At 40.0% G+C, this 20,720-nt stretch overlaps 1 protein-coding gene across 5 annotated transcripts in view; it reads left to right on the top strand.

Moving 5' to 3' along the window:
* The window catches only part of LOC132405358 (drebrin-like), a 190,145-nt gene that overhangs the window by 153,502 nt on the left and 15,923 nt on the right, over positions 1-20,720 (top strand). For 4 of the 5 annotated variants that reach the window (XM_059990104.1, XM_059990103.1, XM_059990107.1 and 1 more), the window contains 4 exons: positions 2,252-2,329; positions 9,189-9,303; positions 12,865-12,987; positions 19,331-19,474. In XM_059990104.1, coding sequence (XP_059846087.1) covers positions 2,252-2,329; positions 9,189-9,303; positions 12,865-12,987; positions 19,331-19,474 — 460 coding nt within the window. The remainder of the gene's footprint in view (positions 1-2,251; positions 2,330-9,188; positions 9,304-12,864; positions 12,988-19,330; positions 19,475-20,720) is intronic. The other variant, XM_059990105.1, reaches the window with a different exon arrangement.

Raw genomic sequence — 20,720 nt, 5'->3', positions numbered from 1 at the left:
GCCAAAAGCAGGGCAGGAGGGAAAAAAATGAGGAGATTTAAAAGATGGGGGGATGGGAGAGAGAAACACAAGGTGATAGATGAAACTGGGAGAGGGAGGGATGAAGTAAAGAGCTGAGGAGCTGATTGGTGAAAGAGATACAGGGCTGGAGAAGGGGGGGGAGTCTGACAAGAAAGAACAGAAGGCCATGGAAGAAAATAAAGGGGGGGATGAGCACCAGAGGGGCATGTTGGGCACGCAAAGACATGAAGTGAGAGAGGGAAAGGGGGATGGGGACTGGTGAAGGAGAGGGTGGGGGGGCATTACCGGAAGTTAGAGAAATCAATGTTCATGCCATCAGGTTGGAGGCTACCCAGACGGAATATAAAGTATTGTTTCTCCAGCCTGAGTGTGGCCTCATCACAACAGTAGAGGAGGCCATTGATTGACATATCAGAATGGGGATTGGAAGTGGAATTAAAATGGGTGACCACTGGGAGATCCCTCTTCTTCTGATGGAGAGAGCGTAGGTGCTCAGTGAAATGGTCTCCCAATCTATGTCAGGTCTCACTGATATGCAGGAGGCCACACTGGGAGCACTGCATACAGTAGATGACCCCAACAGACTCACATGTGAAGTGTTGCCTTGCCTGGAATGACTGTTTGGAGCCCTGAATGGTAGTGAGGGAGGAGGTGTAGGGTGCAGGTGTGGCAATTACTTTCATTTACAGATAATACTTATGGCTGAAACTCCCTAAGAATATTTTTATCAGAAAAATAAAACTGCCAGTGATCACGTCTCGCCATACCTAGTCGCAGGAGTGAAGTGGAATGTACTTCTGCCTTGCTCCAGATATCTTTTACACAATTTACTGATAATGCCACAATTGAGTACTTTGTGCCTTGCTTCTAAACTTCATATCTTGTTCATCCTGCACACTCCTTCCACACTGCATCTGCCTCTGAAATAGCAGTTGAAAAATGTTAAAAAATTATGACAATGTAGGCTGTAGATAGACTTCATTCTTCATAGTTTAAACATTGGTGTACTTGATGTTAAGCACTTTAGATTCAAACTGTGGTCAGTCAACTGATGGGAAACTTGATAAATAATTCCTTCCCTCCGCCCCAAATGATTCCCACGAAGAAATGCTGCTAGCGAACTCTGTGGTGTATTTACTATCCAGAGTAGAGGATTCAAGTCACTGCTGTCAGCCTTTATCTCATATCAGAATAGATAAACAATATCACTGCTATCACCTCAGCTACTTGCTTTGCATCAAGTCAGCAGACTATTTGGACACTTTTAAGAATGTGGCGATATTGACCTTACATCTGATTTGATGTGGTTAAGCTGTAAATTTCACCTCTATAACTAACATCCCCTCCTGTTATTTCCCCTATAATGACCATTTCTCCATGCTCCAGCTCACTCTCTGAAGAAATGCTCATCCAAGACTTTGTCACAACTAAATGTGACTATTCCAATGGTTTTCTCTGCTCCATTCTTCACAAACTGAGTCCATACAAAGCTCTGCTGCCTTCATCCTAACTCGCATCAAGTCCTGTTCCTTCATCGTACAGTGCACACTGATGTTTGTTAGTTCCAAGTTCAAAGTAAATCTTCTTATCAAAGTCACCATATACAACCCTGAGATTCATTTTCTTGTGGGCATACTCAGCAAATCTATAGAATAGTAACTCTAACAGGACTGATGAAAGATCTACCAGAGTGCAGAAGACCAACGTACTGTATAAGTATAAGTAAATAGCAATAAATAACGAGGACATGAGATAAAGAGTCCTTGAAAGTGAGATCATTGGTTGTAGGAATATTTCAATGATGGGGCAAGTGAGTGTTGTTATCCTTCCTGTTTAAAAGCCTGATGGTTGAGGGGTAGTAACTGTTCTTGAATCTGCTTCTCTGTTTTACAATATTTCAGCTTTGAAAGCCTCACCTTGCTGGCCTTTCAGAAACGTGGGTAATTCATTGTACTAGACCGTATAAATGCAGGTTATTGGAATGTGTCCACACATCAGTCTAATGCTTTCAGATTATGATCTCCGCTGTAATCCCGTGCTGATCTAATATGTTTAATTTGATATATTTTAGCATTTTGTTTTGCATTTCTTAATGATGATAATTATTACCTTGCTGCACCTACACGTGCCCACCCAGATTTAACGTGGCAACAGATGATAGCAGAATTGCTGCTGAATAAATTATTGCTGCAACATTCAAATGGCTATCAACTTGTTCATTTTGAAACAGGAAGCACAGAGAGAGGGAATGGAAGAGGATGAAGAGAACAGAGGACCCAAGATCAGTGATTCAGCAGAGAAAGCAGCAGTGAGTAATTAATAGGGATCAAAATGTGAAGCATTCAGCATTTTAAAACTGGTCTGTGTATGGATACCAAAACGAAAGGCATCATAGATGCTTTAATCGCTAAGCCTTATATAGTGACATAATGGTGTTGAAAGGTGCTGAACCAGAAAACATGAGATCTGACAGCAATTTGTGAGGATTTAGCCAGTGGCTGAGATGAGTTCATAATACAGCCTATTTCTGTCAGACTTTCAGCCTCTCATTTTCATTTTTACTGGTTTTTCTTGCACGTGGTTTTCTTGAGCAGACTACGGTGTTAGCTCTGAACGTGGCATGATTGGATGAGTGATGCCAGTTATTCAAACCTCAACAAATTCTAAATCAGTTGACCCTGGTTCTGTTAAGCAGGTGTGCTATGACAAGGTGGGCAAAACATGGCCAACCTCTTCTCAAATAGCTGCCTCCCAGCTGTAACGTTAGAGAAGTGTGAAGATTGAATTCCAGGACCTAAAGCCCATATTCTCAGGCTGCATGAAGCAATTTGATATATATAAAGCATGAAGCAAAGTATTAAACTCGTCACACTGGAACACAGGCCTAAAACAGGATCAGAATCTAAACAACGGCTTGGCGAAAATTCCATCTCATGATCGAGATAACCCCCCTCCCCCCACAGTGCAACCTGCATTCCCAGCAATGTTTCGAAGTTTGCAGAATGTTTCTGAAAGGTTTCAAATCTCTGTTCATTGAGGAGGTAGCCTTGGTGAGAATGATCAAATGTAAAGATGCCTTGAAATGGTCGGAAGGTTCTCCTTTATGATTAAAAATCTCTGATTTAAAAACCATGATTTAATGTTCTAGCTCACCTCCATGATCTCCTAAAAGGGATTAAGCTGAGGATTTAAGTGAGATAAAGCAAGCTGCAATTATGTCACTGAATGTTTTTTTCCCATTTGGTTGAGATTGCTAAACAATCTGTGCACAGAGTACAGGAAAATATGGGAATTGTATCCTATATTGCAACAGTTTTGTACATCATCCCTGTAGTTGACTTGACAAAAAATATTAGAAAGGTGATTAATGAAGTGGTATGAATGAAGAGTTTTCTTTTTGGATTGCTTACCTTTTACAACCATAGGACATTACGGCACAGGAAAAGGCTTTTTGGCCCTTCTTGGTTGTGCCGAACCATTTTTCTGCCTAGTCTCACTGACCTGCACCTGGGCCATGTCCCTCCAAACCCCTCTCATCCATATACCTGTCCAAGTTTTTCTTAAATGTTGAAAGTGAGCCCGCATGTACAACTTCATATGGCATCTCATTCCACACTTTCTGTGTGAAGAAGCCACCCCCCCAAATTCCCTTTAAACTTTACCCCCTTCACCTTTAACCCATGTCCTGGGGTTTTTTTCTTCCCTAGCATCAGTGGAAAAAACCTGCTTGCATTCACTCTATCTATGCCCATCATAATTTTATATACCTCTATCAAGTCTCCCCTCATTCTTCTACGCTCCGGGGAATAAGCTCCTAACCTATTAAACCTTTCTCTGTAACTCATTTTCTCAAGTCCCAGCAACATCCTTGTAAACCTTCTCTGCACTCTTACAATCTTATTAATATCCTTCCTGTAATTAGGTGACCAAAACTGCACGCAATACTCCAACTTTGGTCTCACCAATGTCTTATACAACCTCACCATAACATTCCAACTCTTATATTCAATACTTTGATTTATAAAGGCCAATGTACCAAAGCCTCTCTTTACAACCCTATCTACTTGTGACACCACTTTTAGGGAATTTTGTATCTGTATTCCCAGATCCCCCTGTTCTACTGCACTCCTCAGTGCCTTACCATTTAACTTGTATGTTCTACCTTGGTTTGTCCTTCCAAAGTGCAATACCTCACACTTGTCTGTACTAAACTCCATCTGTCATTTTTCAGCCCATTTTTCCAGCTGGTCCAGATCCCTCTGCAAGCTTTGAAAACCTTCCTCATTGTCCAAAACACCTCCAATCTTTGTATCATCAGCAAATTTGCTGATTCAATTTACCACATTATCATCCAGATCATTGATATAGATGACAAATAATAATGGACCCAGCACTGATCCCTGCGGCACACCACTAGTCACAGGCCTCCACTCAGAGAAGCAATCCTGCACTACCACTCTCTGGCTTCTCCCATTGAGCCAATTTCTAACCCAATTTACTACCTCACCATGTACACCTTGCGACTGAATCTTCCTAACTAACCTCCCATGCAGGACCTTGTCAAAGGCCTTACTGAAGTCCATGTAGACAACATCCACTGCCTTCCCTTCATCCACTTTCCTGGTAACCTCCTCAAAAAACTCTAATAGATTTGTTAAACATGACCTACCACGCACAAAGCCATGTTGACTCTGTAAGTCCCTGACCATCCAAATACTTGTGGATCCTATTTTTTAGTACTCCTTCCAATAATTTACCTACTACTGATGTCCAACCTACCAGCCTATTATTTCCCAGATTACTTTTTGAGCCTTTTTGAACAATGGAACAACATGCACTATCCTCCAATCCTCCTGCACCTCACCTGTAGATACCGACATTTTGAATATATCTGCTAGGGACCCTGCAATTTCAACACTAGTCTCCTTCAAGGTCAGAGGGAATACCCTGTCAGGTCCTGGGGATTTATCTACTCAGATTTGCCTCAAGGTAGCAAGCACCTCCTCCTCTTTAATCTGTATAGGTTCCATGACCTCACTACTTGTTTGACTCATTTCCATTGACTCCATTCCAGTTTCTTTAGTAAATACAGATGCAAAAAACCCATTTAAGATCTCCCCCATTTCTTTTGGTTCCACACATAGCCGACCACTCTGATCTTCAAGAGGACCAATTTTATCCCTTACTATCCTTTTGCTCTTAATATACCTGTAGAGGCTCTTTGGATTATCCTTCACCTTGACTGCCAATGCTACCTCGTATCTTCTTTTAGCCCTCCTGATTTCTTTCTTAAGTATTTTTTTGTACTTTTTATACTCCTCCAGCACCTTATTTGTTGCTTGTTGCCTATATATGTCATACACCTCTCTCTTCTTCTTTATCAGACTTCCAATATCCCTAGAGAACCGAGTTTCCTTATTCTTATTCACTTTGCCTTTAATCCTGACAGGAACATATAAACTGTACACTCTCAAAATTTCTCCTCTGAAGGCCTCCCATTTACCAATCACATCCTTGCCGGAGAACAACCTGTCCCACTCCATGCTTTTTACATCCTTTCTCATTTCTTCAAATTTGGCCTTTTTCCAGTTTAGAACCTCAACCCGAGGACCAAATCTATCTTTATCCATGATCAAGTTGAAACTAATGGTGTAACTGGAACCAAAGTGTTCCCCTACACACACTTCTGTCACCTGCCCTAACTCATTTCCTAATAGGAGATCCAATATTGCATCCTCTCTAGTCGGTACCTCTATATATTGATTTAGAAAACTTTCCTGGACACATTTTAGAAACTCTAACCTGTCGAGATCTTTAACAGTATGGGAGTCCCAATCAATATGTGGAAAATTAAAATCCCCTACTATCACAACTTTATGTTTCCTGCAGTTGTCTGCTGTCTCTCTGCAGATTTGCTCCTCTAATTCTCGCTGACTATTGGGTGGTCTATAATACAACCCCATTAATGTGGTCATACCTTTCCTGCTTCTCAGCTCCACCCATATGGCCTCAGTAGACAAGCCCTCTATAATCTGTCCTGCCTGAGCACTGCTGTAACATTTTCCCTGTCTAGCAATGCCCCCCCCCCCCCCCCACACCCTTCATCCCTCTGCCTCCATCACGTCCGAAACATTGGAATGCTGGAACATTAAGCTGCCAGTCCTGCCCCTCCTGTAGCCAAGTTTCACTAATGGCTACAATGTCATAATTTCACGTGTCAATTCACGCCCTCAGCTCGTCTGCCTTCCCCACAATACTCCTCGCATTGAAATAGACACACCTCAGAAGATTATTGCCACCACACACAACCCTTCTATTTCTGACTTTGCATGAAACTTTAACATCATTTATTTTCACCCCCGCTCCACTATCTACTCTTCCCATCCCCTGCAAATCTAGTTTAACCCCCCCCCCCATAGCACTAACAAACCTCCCTGCAAGGGTATTGGTCCCCCTGTAGTTCAGGTGTAACCCGTCTCTCTTGTACGTCCCACCTGCCCCAGAAGAGGTCCCAATGATCCTGAAATCTGAAACCCTGCCCCCACACCAGTTCCTCAGCCATCTGTTCATCCTTCAGAGCATTCTATTCTTACCCTCACTGGCACGTGGCACAGGTAGCAATCCTGAGATTACCACCCTCGAGGTCCTGCTTTTTAACTTCCTACCAAGCTCTCTATACTCTCTCTTCAGGACCTCCTCACTCTTTCTTCCTGCATCATTGGTGCTGATGTGTACCATGACATCTGGCTGACCGCCCTCCCACTTCAAAATGCTGTGCACGTGATCAGAGACATCCCTGACCCTGGCACCCAGGAGGCAACAAACCATCCGGGAGTCTCTGTCGCGACCACAGAACCTCCTGTCTGTCCCTCTAACTATTGAGTCCCCTATCACTACTGCTCTCCTCTTCTTCCACCCTCCCTTCTGCACTGCAGAACCAGACTCAGTGCCAGAGATCCGGCTACCGCAGCTTGTCCCAGGTATGTCATCCCCCCCAACAGTATCCAAATTGGTATACGTTGAGGGAAATGGCCACAGGGGAGTCCTGCTCTGCATGCCCTTCCCCCTTCCCTTGCCTGACGGTAACCCAATTACCTGTGCACCATTCCTTTGGCATAAATACCTCCCTGAAACTACTATCTATAAACTTCTCATTCTCCCAAATGATCCGGTGGTCATCCAGCTCCTGCTCCAGTTCCCTAACGCAATTTGTTAGGAGCTGCAGCTGCACTTCCTGCAGGTGTCGTCGTCAGGGAGACCGGCTGACCTCCCACATCCTGAAAACAAAACTTACTGGAACCTACCCTTGCCTCTGCCTGTTCACGCCGAAGCCTGTTGATCCAAAGCTGTCCCACTCCGATTCAGTCCGCTCTGACTATGGCTGCTGTATATGGCGGTCTTTTTAACCTTTGACGCGCTACGTCACATGCCTGCGCAGTCTAGCCTCTTTACCCTGATCAGTTTAAAAAAAAGGCTTCTGTCCGCGATGCCTTTACTTTTTCCCTCTCCGCCTATTTTATCAAAACTATGATTTTGATTGAAATAAGTATTCAAAGCTGTACACAAAGAAGGGAGATGGAAGGAAAGAATAAAAGAATGTGTTATGGTAAAGGGAATGAGAGATTAAGTACCAAGAAGTAATAGAATAAAGGGAAAGGTAGTGCTAGTATGGCACATCAGATTAGCCTTAAGGAAGACCAAATGAAGAATATGTATTTAAAATTATTGGTGTGGTGACTGCTGAAAATCTAAAGTAAACATACGAGAGAAGGTCTGCAATTTTTGAGTCCTGCAGTATTCAGAGGATGTGCCTGTAGGAATGTGAAGTGCTGTTTATCGAGCTTGTGTTGAACTTTGTTGGAACAGTGTCAGAGGTCGCAGAGAAGGTGGGATTGTGGTGAGGTGAGACAACAGTGTCTGTGCTGGTGGCATCAGATTGGAGGTGTTCAAAAATGGAGAATTCTTTAATAGCTGGGAAAGTTGAGTGGATGGAAAGTGAAGACAAGGTGAAACCTATTCTGAAATTGGGGGGGAGGAGTAAAGGAATATTAGAAGAAATGCAATCCAGTTAAGCCTGTAGTGGATATTGGTTGCTAAGCTATTGCCTGGAGCAAGTAGAGAAAAAGCAAAGATGGGACTGGGCTCCGAAGGGGACCAATGTGAAGGTGGAGATCAGCAGCAGAGTTGATGAAATTTTCTACTTCAGGACAACAGCAGAAAGCAGAGCAGATAGAGTCATCAATGAATTAAATAAAGAGGTCAGGGAGTGGACTGGAGTGGGACTGATACAATAGATGTTCCAGGTAGAGCACACCACAAAGAAACGGGATTGCTGAGGCAATCAAGAACAGATCTGACAGACATTTAGCTAGGAACTGCAGCTGAATTTGGAATGATGCTTAGCTCTGTGATGCACCCTGCTTCTCATTTTGACTGGTACAAATTGACATCGAAAAACTGCTGTTACATACAGGTTCCCATAACAACACCTTTAATTTGCCGAACTTGAGTGGTATCGAAGATTTTTTTCTGTGTGAGACTGATTCAACTCAGCAGAGAAGGATAGGGATGGAAGAGGAGAAGATGAACCTCTGATTAAGGGAAGGACTATTCCTCCCAGAATGCTTTGGTTCATTGTTCATCTCCACCAGTACCGAATGCCTCTTTCAGGTCAACTGCATACAGAATTACAGGAGATACAACAGCTTCCCTTCTACATCCTTGTTTTCCACCTGGGCTGAAAAAACCTTTTCAAATGAAGCAGAGATTTGTACTGCTTCCAATGTAGTGTTCTGTATTCAATAAAGTTGACGTTTCAGTGGGGAAACCAAATTGAATCTAGCTGACCACTTCATGGATCTAAGTTAACAAATTTCGCAATTCATGCCGGTGATAATAAACCTGATTCTGAACTCCATTAATCCTGCAAATGTGATCCAGAGCCTCCAGTCACCTGCCACCTTTTCCATCCAATTCCTACTCCAAGCTCTACACTCTTCCAGTAAAGTTCAGTGCAAACCCTGCGAACAGCACCTCGTCCTCCATTAATGCATATGGTGTGAAAGGTGATTAGCCAAAGTTTCACAACCAAGTGTATAAAAATGGCAGAAATGTATTAAGATAGCCATTCTCTGTTCAGTAGGCACTCTGCTTCTCACCTCTTACAGGAAGCTGCCGCCCTTATTGCACTGAGAGATGGAAATCCGAGGGAATTTTTTAAGCAGCGAGAAAGAGCTATGACAACGAGTTTTGAGACTTCACATATTTCAGGCCAAAGACCAGGTATGAAACTATCTCTGTGTTCCCATTGCACATCTTCAACCCCTCATTCCCTTGGGCCTCTCATTCTCCATGAAAATTCCTTCCCTCGAAATGGCAGAGTTAATGGTTCTGTCAGTTCTGTTATCATCAAATCCTATTTCAAGATCAGTAAAATTAAAATGGTTGTTCACATTGCAACCTACTTAGATGCTTTTTGAAATTATTGTGATGAGGTGATCAACATCAAGATATAAGCTCTACAACATCTGCCGCTCACAAACCACTAAATATGTGTAATTAATATTTTTGTCTTGATACTTGATTGCTGCAAACAACATCAATGATTCACTTGGACTATAATCACATCAGCCAAATGAGAGTGGCATGCAGTAATATCTGATTGTTTTTCAATCAACTAAATAGTTTGGACGGCCAGTGAAGTAACCTGTGTAAGGAATGGAATTAATCATGTTGAATGACTTGGTCTGGAATTATGCAGAGTGCTGTGATTGATGACAGGTAGAACATTTAAATTTGGTGATTGAATCGAGTGATTCAGCTGAAAAAGTTGAGGGAAAACCGGAAGGACATAAAGGGAAGAAGAACACTGTTATCTCAAGTGAAGTTATAAAACATGGGGTGACAATGTAATCAGCTGGACCAACTGATGTAACTGAGGCTGGGATGACTCACGCATAGATATGTGATGGTTAGTTTAACTGGTTAAAGTTGAGCCATTTGTGGACAAGGTGAACCATGTTTGGAAAAGTTTTAATGTTAATTGAGCAACCCAAAATGTTCTCGCACATTGTGCACTTTGGGCCATTTTTCATGGTACAATTAACAAGTGAAATTGCGATTCCAAGTTCTGATGAACAGGGCTCCTCTGTATTAAATATCTTCCTGATGTAAAGGTTGGAGCAGAAGCAGCACTCAGTCAGCACTTGTTGAAGTTGCTGCCCATTACTCTACACCTGAGTTTATAACAAGGTCATAGTACTGTATTTTTTTAAATAACAGAGAGGTACTTTGAGGGAGGAAGATGCCAACAAAAGGCAAACTATTAATAATTGCTAAATAATATTAAATAATGAAACCCATCCTTCTGTGCTTTTCTTCAGCACTGTATGTACGGTTTGGTTTTATGTTACATCTCAAACTGAAAATGAAGGAAACTGGTGTTTAAATGTATCAATGTCTGATAATGTAACAAACCTTCTGGTGATGTAAACTGTTTTGACATACTTGGTTGAAGTATGTCAAACCTTTGGAAGGAGAAGTATCTTGGACCAGTCTTTTAATAGCAGAAAAAGAATCCTTATGGCCTCCATTTATCGTTGGTAGTTTCAACCCTACTTTACATCACTTGTCTTGACTTTTTCTCTTCATAGTGATGCTGTCAATGGAGTGAGACTCTAAATATGCAACAAACACAACTTTCCCAAAGCTGTACTCAACGATGAGACATCCTTATATTTAGTCTGGGACCCGTTTCCCAATACTACTCAGCTATTTAGGACTCTCTCATTAACATAAGGCCTTCTCCACATCTTATCTATAGTTAGAGTGTGGGTTTCACCTATAATTAGTATGTGGGTTATCCATGCTACTTACTGTCCTGTGATGGAGCATGATTTTCTTGATGATGTAATATGTGAATATTGGAAAAATGCTTTAAACTTTGGGCTATTTTACTGTTGGTTTTCACTTAAAGTTACATTAAGAATCATATCCACAATTCCATGCTGTTTTCCTGTCATGGAAATTAGTAATCTGATTATTGTATAATTTTCAAACTTATCCTTTTTGGTATGTTGCGTAACTACCTATTCTGTCAGATTTTTGTGCCAGTCAATGGTCTTCTGCAGCCAAAACCCACTCCTCAAATCCACAATCAATCTTATTTTCTTAGGCAGTCTCTTGGAACTAAGGGTGACTTGCGTTCACTCAGGTTTTGTGGGTTCTGAAGTGGGGACCACAGTCTCTTCCACATGTGGGACGATATGGTGTCTGACTGGGGGTTGCTGCGTGGTTTGTCACATGCTGCTCTGCTTTTGCCACTTACATTGGATATTTTTGGGCTTTGAGGTTCCGGGGTCAGGGTTTCCTGAGAATCAGTAGGGATGTTACATTTTTCAAGGAGGATCGGAACACACCTTTGAATCATCTCACTTCTGTCCACCTAATGATCTTTTCCTTTCCTAGAGATTGTAATGAATGTTTGTGTCCATCGTCTGACATTGGGCAAACAAAGGTATAACCTGACCAAGAAAGCTGACAGGGTACAACTAGGGCCCCAGTGCCAAGGATGCTGACTTTGGTTCACATATTCTTCTGGTGAACTTGGGGAATTTTGCAGAGATGATTTTGGTATTTTCCCTCGAGGTACCATCAGCAATGCGTAGGAGAACAGAAATCAATCCTGCCCAGCAGACTACGTTGCTGCCAGGGTTTATCCCAGCCAGGGTAATAGAAAGTCTGATGATGGCAGTCTATATTTATGATGCTGGATGTTTGTCAACTTCAACAGATTGTATTCATTACTATACATGACAGCATATCCAGCTAAGTCTACAAGGAATACTCTCGTTAACTAATTTCATTAGCTAATATTGTGACCAAGTGATTTTTTTTTATTCTCTGGGCATTGTTTTGTTGGGCACACCCTCTGATATGGACCTGTGGACTGTCTACTGCTCTGATCATACTGTGCAGGAAGGATCAAAAGGATGGAAGTGAAAATTCAATATCTTCCCTCAATCTCACTGACAGTGATTTTCTTTTGTTTATATTTTGAAAAACTCTTTAACAAGTGCAGCCGAAACAATTCAAAAATTGTGCAGTAACTTCTTGAAAGCAGAACACTTTTCTCGCAGTGGTGAACAGGCATTCCACACGTTACCTAGAGGGATATGATAATTTCTAGTACAGTGGAGCAGTGTTATTATCATACCTGGCTTAGAATGGTTGGAACTGACTTTATAAACTAATAATAGAAATATTGGAAAGCCAAAAACTGTGAAAGTGATTGCATCAGAATGTGAGTGGGGAGTTGAGGAAATTAGAGGGTGAAAGTAAATGAGATAATGAAAGGGGAACTAAAGTAGCTAAGAAAAGAGGATTTTAAAAATTTAACAGTAGAAAATGGATATGGGAAAAATATGGTAAAAGAGGAAACCAATGGGTAAGGGGAAGCCATGAAAAGTGTATATACAAGGAAGGGGAGAGTATTAAAACACATAATTTCTAAGACTGTGATGGTTTGGAACAATTTTGGTGCAAAAGAAATTAAGTAATTCTTTAGTAAGTGGTAGCAGCTCAGATTTAATATTGTTCCAAGATATGGTGACTGATGAATTAAGCAGCTTTAAGGGAATAGCCAAAACGTTTTCAGTAACAGCAATTGTGATGCATGAAAAGTGTCATCATCTTTTAATTATATACTGTCTTTGGAATGGTATGACAATAAATGGGTTACACTGTATTAGTTGCATTAACCACCTCATCAATCCTTTTGCTACCCCTTAACTCTCTTATTTGCTGTTGTGTGTTACTGACTGATGTGACACATTCTCCCCACAGGTCGAGTGAACAGCCCTTTCCTTAAGAATCAGAACAGTCTGCCCGAGCGATCATGGTCCCCTCCAAGATCCCCTTGCCCTCGAATTGCTGCTAGCCATAGCCCCTTCCAGTCTTACCCCTCATGTATGTATATACTTTCTAATTAAATATAGAGTATCATGTTTCTTTGAATAGAAGCAGGCACGTTCTACAGTATGGAGACTCTTATGGGCTTCCATACACTGTGCAGCTTCTAGTTTACTAAATAGCTTTGCATTTAAGAAATGATGCTGCAGTTTTAAATCAAATTCTAATGCCCCTGACTCGGAGCCATAGGAAAACAGAGAGTGGTCTACTATTGCAACAAGATGACTTATAAGGAGAAAATTAAGCAAGCAGATTTGGCTAATTTTTTTAAATACTGAAGATACAGCACATAGCTCTGTTCCCAATGTCCTCTTGTCAGAGAAAGTCACTGAACTTCCACAATGCTGCTGGTGCAGAAGGAGGAGAGGATCTATGTCAGGAGCAGTAAGCACTAGTCAGTATGGACTGAAATTATTGTTCTGATGATGTTGCAAGATTTGGATTACCCTTTGCTTTTATCTGTGACAAAGGACCATGTCTGTCCCTTCTGGTGGATGGAAAAGGTCTCTGAGCAGGTAGATGTATTCTCTTACAGATAATTGATATTAATCTTTCACTCAACAGCACCAAAACTGCTTGGTGTCCTCCATTTCTGTGCCTGAGTGCACTCATCTGATTTACTCCAAATACACAACTTAAAAGATCAGAGCTTTGAAAAGAATTGAATGTGTGCATACCTTTGATATGGCCATGTCTTCTTGTCCTCATGCTTTTTGTTCATCAAGTCTTCTGTCTCAATTAATCTCTGCCAATGAAACCACCCATGCTTCTCACACTCGTGCACAAGCTCCCTCCAACAGTAATGAGTATATGTGGCTTTGTACTCTATTACTTCTCGTGCAATTTGTGATAATGTATAAATCACACTAATAATTGAAATGGTTCTTAAATTACCCACTGGACTGTTGTAGGTTAATAGTGATTGAATGAATTCTATTTAGAATTTTCAAAAGTTAAATTGTCGGTTGAAATATAATAGTGTGGGTTTGACTTTTCCTTATTGATGGCCATTTGAACCCATTTAAATTTGGACATATTCTTTTGAGAAGTGGGCATTATTTGACACTGGAAACTTGTGTGTAATTCTGCAATATCTAAGTAAAATTGTAGCAAACCTAACAAGAAGCAGCATCAGGAAAAAAAATCAATGGATTTTCTACTACCATTTCCCATTCCGTGTCTATTTTAATGATTAATTTCCTTCTCATTTAGACAATGAGGTTTGATCATGTCAATGCCACTGTTACTTCTCATGAGGTGTTGCTGTGTTTCACTCCACTGCAATAGTATTGGCAACTTAAAAAGTACATAATTGGTTTTAAAGAGCATTTGAATGTTCAGGGTTCTTGAAAGATGCTATACAATCTGGCTTACTTTGGTCCTTGTTAGCCTTTTGGTCACAAATTGTTATTTGCTACTGTATGAAATTTGCTTTTAATGAATTAGTGCTTTGTCAGCAACAAATGCACACCAACAACAATTCTCATGTACAGGATATTAATAAGAAAATGTCATTATAGTTTTTCAGCTTGATAAACACCTTATTGTAGGTAACTCAATTATTATGCCTTGTAGATCCAACCTTCTGCTCCAAAAGACTGAACATTGCTAACATGTCCAGGAGCTAGGCAAAAATTTAGCCAGAACAAAGGTTTTCTGTCTTTATTATAGTTAAATAATTTCAGATTATTCCAAACTATTGCAATTTAATTTTTAAGTAGTTAGTCTCTAAAAGGTTCCTATAAATTGAAGATCATGAAGGTTCTATAAAATTTAAATAGGGATTTGTTATGTATTCAGGCAATGTAGCTGGTACTTGATTTTTGTGATGTTTTCTATTGTACATACATAGTAAAGAGCAAAACTGGGAGATGTTCCCTCTCACACCCCTCTGTGCTTAGTCTGCCATAAAATCACAAGATGTTGCACAGCAAAGACAAAACATTAGCTTTAGCCTTCAAAATGATATTTGCTTTATTTATTAAGCTGGGGAATTCTACTGAATAAAAGATGATGCAGCATCATAAGCAGAGTTGTATTGAATTTAACAGAGCAACATCAAACAAAAATATGGAATTTCTACTTCTATTTGTCGTAGCTTCCATTTTTACAAGTTGTATCCTTCTCATTTGGATAGTAAGACCAACCTATGACATATTGTCTTGCACAAGAGGGTTCAATGAATTTACCTGGTATTTTAATGCCATTGTACCGGTAAGAAAGAAGTGGGCTTTTTATTTATTCATATTTCAGGAGACAGATGTCAAATAGGCAAGGTCAGCATTTATTGTCCATCCCTAATTTCTTTTGCTTTTATTTTTCTTGAACCACCATAATCCTTCTGGTGAAGGTTCTCCCACAATGCTGTTGGGGCGTAATCTTTCAAGATTTAGATCCAGGAACAGTGATGGAATGGCAATGTAGTTCCTACTCAAGATGCTGTTCAACTCAAGGAAACAGCAAACGGTGGTGTTCCCATGTGCCTGAATTTCTTGCCCTTGTGGTAGATGTCATGAATTCAGGAGGGATGTAGTTTGGTATAGCATGAGCAATTAAATGTAGTCCATTTGTAGAAGCCTAGTTAATTAAAACCTCACCAACTACCTACTACACACTGTAAAAGGCAACCACGGTAATGGATGAGATATTAATCAAGTGGGTTCTTTTGTTCTGGGTGGTATCATTTTTCTTTGGTGTTTTTGGGTCACAAGCATCCATGCCAGTCTCAGATGCTCTACGATGGCTGCTTAGTGTCAGATATTGGCAAAAGTCTATAATCCTGAAAGTTGTCCACTTGCTTGGTAGGGGACTTGTGCAAATCCCAAAACACTCTGCAAGACAGAAGGAAAGTTAGTCATTTTTTAAAGTTATTTAGATAACTACAAAGGCATTTTAATTCTAATCTGCATTTAAAAAACTTGCATGTATTGTGTTGAAAAAGGTGTTAAAGAGAGTAATAATAGACAGGGTGGGTGCAATAATGAAAGTGGGGCTTAGGAGATATTGCTTTATCTTTCCTTGGGCCAGCGCTCTTTCAGATTAAAACTCATGTACATGACATAAAGGGTCTCAGCCTGAAACATCGACTACTTGTTCCCCTCCGTAGACCTGCCGAATTCCTCCAGTTTTTGTGTGTTGCTCCGGATTTCCAGCATCTGCAGAAGCTCTTATGTTTATCATAAACATGTGTAAGGTTGCATTTTTTTAAAAAAAATTTGTTTTCTGCATTTGCTCTGTTTCTTATGGTATTTCAGCTCTTGTTATTTGCACACTTCACCACCATCTCTCAGTCAGTACCACACTACTGTTTTCATTCAAGGCTCCATCCTATCACAGGCCTTCTTTTTTGCTTTCATTGTCTTTGACTTAAAAATAGTTTCATTTCTAATTTGTCTGTTTTGACAAAAAGTCATCAACTTGAAATGTTATGTCTGTTTGCTTCCAATTTATAGATTAACCGATGCAAATCAAATTCCATCCATCACATTAGTGGTGCTGCATAGCTATGGTGTGTCCATCTATAACATGCCTTGGAGCAATTTACCAAAACCTGTTCATCAGCAATTCCAAACTTTTAACTGTCTGCCAGTGGATGTGTGAGACCACCACCACCTGCTGGTTGCCCTCCAGAGTGCCTACCATCCTGACTTGATAATGTTTAGCAATCCTTCACTGATACTGGCTTCCTCGAACGGCACTGTGGGAGTATGTTCAATACAAGAGCAATTCAAGGTAGCAGCTCACCATCACCTGCTCAAGAATAATAAGAGATGGATAATGAATTCTAGCTTTGCCAGTAAAATCCTGTATTCCACAGAAGAGTTAATGTCCATGTTTTAAACTTTAAGATGGTGCAGGAGTACTCAGGCTAAACTTTGGGCCACAGTTCTGAAATATGGTTGCTGATCAGGCAGCTTTAAAAACATCTAATGAAATAGTTTCCATGATTCTTTCCCAGTTTCACAACTAAGGCCTGTGGAAGGTCACGAGAAATGCTCTAGAGAGTTGCTAATGTGTTTAATTGTGGATTCCACTAAAGCATTGACTGCAGTCAGTCACAAAGTACATTGTGTTTGGAAAGAAACACATACATTTAATGAAGAAAATGTTGGGGTTAATAAAATAAGTTGTTTCTGTATTTTGAACAGAAATGCATAATGTAACCAAGATTTATTTGGTGCAAAAAGGGATCTAATGCTTGGAGAGGTTCTATGGGTAGCATCATGTTCAGGTACTTTACCATCTAACTTTTCTCAGTATACAAACCTGCATAGTAGGTTTGGATGATTTATTCATTTCTTGGAAGCATCATAGGCCAACCTCCCTCTTGAATCCTAGCTTCCAACAGAAAGTATGGAAGAATGGCCAGAAATAACACTTCTGATTAATTCTCTTCCTGACATGGGTAAAGCTGTCCTAGTCAAGAGCATGTAACTCAAGGACAAAACTTGCGGAATTTCATGCTTCAGTTCTCCTCATTTATTAGTGCATTTTTTACTAAACCATTCAAGACCACCTCTACTATTTCCAATACGTCAAGCCACTGTTTTGCATGCAATTATTGCTGTTTTTACAGCCACCTCATAAGTCAAACACTGCAGGGAAAATCTTGAGGTGACAAACAATATTAAATGCTACTTTGAAATGTGTCAGGGAGAAAAATGTGGAGAGGTTGGGTGAACTGGTTCAGGTATGTGACAAAAATGTCTTTCAGAGCATCTATCATTGCTCATATCTGAGCTTCCAAATTAAATACCGTCTTGTGAAGAGAAATTGAATGTGGGAGGATTTATCCAAATTAATACATACTTTGAATCTTCTAAGGAGATACAACCTGTGTTTGATGTTGATCATGGTTAAAATGATTGGAAAGAAAACTGAGTTAAAATTATGGTAAATAAGTATGCATACTACTTTCACTTAGTCCCTCAAAGTGGAAAATGTTCATTTATGGAATATTAATGGCTGGTAAGTTAGAAATTTCTAAAAACAAAATAATTTTGTTGTGGAAGTTCCAGTGATGCAATCTTCATTTCATCATCAATCCTACTGTTCCATGGTACAATCTGTTGGCTCTAGGAGTATCTATGTATGTACATGCGGCTCACTTGAAGCTTGCCCCCATCCCTCCTTATCTCTCTCAGCTGCTCCAGTGATTCTGCTTTTTGTATGTGTTAGTGCTTCATTCAGCTGTCCTGCAGTCCGTGATGTTTCCAAGAAGCTTTGCATTTCCACTTTTCTTGTCTCCAGAAAGTGCTTTCATATTCCTATGATACACATATGTGGAAACCAGTTGCATTTTCCTCTCCTGCATGCTACAGGAAGTGAGTTCCATCTTCCTATTTTTGTTTACTTCAAAGTAAGTTTCATCTTCTCTGTGAGCCAGAAATGCAGCTCCATCTTTGTCTTCTGTTTGTGCATTAGAAGGTAAGGTCCATTTCACTAACTTTCTGAAAAGTACCTCTCCCCACATTCTCTCTCGAGTTCTGTTCTGTTCTGTTCTCTCGAGTGCCCCTAAAGGTAAGCTGTCATGTGCCTCAAAAGCAACTTGAACACCGATCTGGCCAGTAATTTTATATTACAAGTTTCACTTGATTATCATCCTTGCATGTTGTTTGTGTCCAAACTTTTATCTTTCAAGATGAATTTGGATTCTGACAATGCAAGAAGAGATGTTCATGAATCAATTCCCTGATATTGAACAAGACAAAAGCACTCTTTTATAATCCTTAGTCCAGGCTGCACTAGAAGAATTATTCTGCATCATCTTCTATAATGGGTGCAAAGTAATTCATTTTTATCTTTATAATCAATCCTTTAATTAAAGGCAAAACCATACAAGAATAAGGTATTTCAGTCCTTAATTATTACCCTTTAAAAAAAAATCCTCTGGCATTCTCCAAAGAAAATTTTGATGACTGCTTTCAGAAAATTAAATCCTTCTTTGTATGCAAACATGAATAAATAGTGGCTGGGAAATATGCTGCTAGGTTGTTATTTTAAAAACAATTGCTCATTTAATCACAGCTCATTCAAAATATCATTTTGAATTCTACCAGTTGTGGGTGACAGCATGACCATGTTTAACTACAAAATATTCCACTGCTAAAGCCCCCTTATTGGGTGAATTGATCATTTACTGATCCTTTTGAGATCAGTCAGTCCCGCAAGTTTTCTACGGTTGCATTATCAAAAGTCTAATTCACATTTTCTGTATAATTGACAAAGCAATGTCTAGATTTTAAAAACATTAAATTATGTTTCATAGTTTTTTCTCTTAAATTTGAGATTTGGTAGTTACTCAAGTTTTAAATGAATTTTTACATTCAACTCTTTACAGACTACCAGACGCAGTTTGAATCCACAAGACAGGAAGATGTAACATCCTTCAATACTCCAGATCCAAGTATTGTTGCAACACCGATATATGAGGAGAATGAAGAGTCTGTAGAGGAAGAAGTTCCAAACTTAATTCCAGATGCAGGTATTGTTGAAGCATGGATCATATTATGAAAGGCATGTAAAAGAAGCAATGTTATGATGGTCATGGAGAATTTCAATATGCAGGTAGATTGGGAAAATCAGGCTGGTGCTGGATCCCAAGAGAAAGAATGTGTTGAATGCCCAAGGCATGGCTTTTTAGAGCAGTTTGTGGTTGAGCCCACTATTGGAAAGGAAATACATACTGGATTTTGTGATGTAAATAAAACAGATTTGATTAGGGAACTTAGGATAAAGGAACCTAAGGGAGAACCTTACGGAACCTTAGGAGAAGGTGATCATAATGTGATAGAATTCATCTTGTACTTTGAGAGGAAGAAGCTAAAATTGGATCATCAGAATTACTGTGGGGTAAAGGGAACTACAGAGGCATGAGAGAGGAGCTGGCCAATGTTGATTGGAAATGAGCATAAACAGGGATGACAGCAGAGCAGCAATGTCTGGAGTTTCTGCAAGTAATTCAAAAGGCACGGGACTGGTTCACCTCAAGGAAAAGGAAGGATGAGGCAAACATGGCTAAGAAAGGAAGTCAAAGACAACAAAAAAAGCAAAACAGAGAGCATACAATATAGCAAAGATTAGTGGGAAGCTTTTATAAACAAACTGGAGACAGCTAAAGAAGTCGATAAGGAGAAAAAAGATTAAATATGAAGGTAAGCTAACTAATAATATTGAAGAAATTTCTTCACACATTAAGAGTAAAATAGAGGGAAGACTGGATATTGAACCACTGGAAAATGATGCTGTAGAGTTAGTAATGGAGAACAAAGAAGTGGCAGGTAAATTTATTAAGAATTTTGCATGACTCTTCATTGTGTAAGATCCCAGCAGTATGCCAGAAGTTTGAGAATATCAGGGGCAAAAGTGAGTGCAGCTACTTTCCTAAGGATAAGATGCTCGAGAAGCTGAAAAGTCTGAAGGTAGATAAGTTGCCTGGATGAGATGGACTACATCCCAAGTTTCTGAAGAGATTGTGGAGGCATTAGAAGTGTTTTTTTCCAAGAACTACCAAATACTGGAGTGGTTCCAGAGGACTGGAAAATTGCAAATGTCACTTCACTGTTTAAGTAGGGGGGCGGGGAAGCAAAATAGATGAAATTTTATGCCAGTAAGCCTGACTTCTGTGGTTGGCAAGATGCTAGAGTTCATTATTAAAGATGAGATTTTGGGGTACTTGGAGTCATATGATAAAAGTAGGTCAAAGTCAGTTTGATTTCCTTAACGGGAAA

This window comes from Hypanus sabinus, chromosome 15, assembly GCF_030144855.1.
Source record: "Hypanus sabinus isolate sHypSab1 chromosome 15, sHypSab1.hap1, whole genome shotgun sequence".
Taxonomy (NCBI): Eukaryota; Metazoa; Chordata; class Chondrichthyes; order Myliobatiformes; family Dasyatidae; genus Hypanus; species Hypanus sabinus.
The sequence above is the reverse complement of the archived record's forward strand: the minus strand, read 5'-3'. Positions and strand labels throughout refer to the sequence as shown.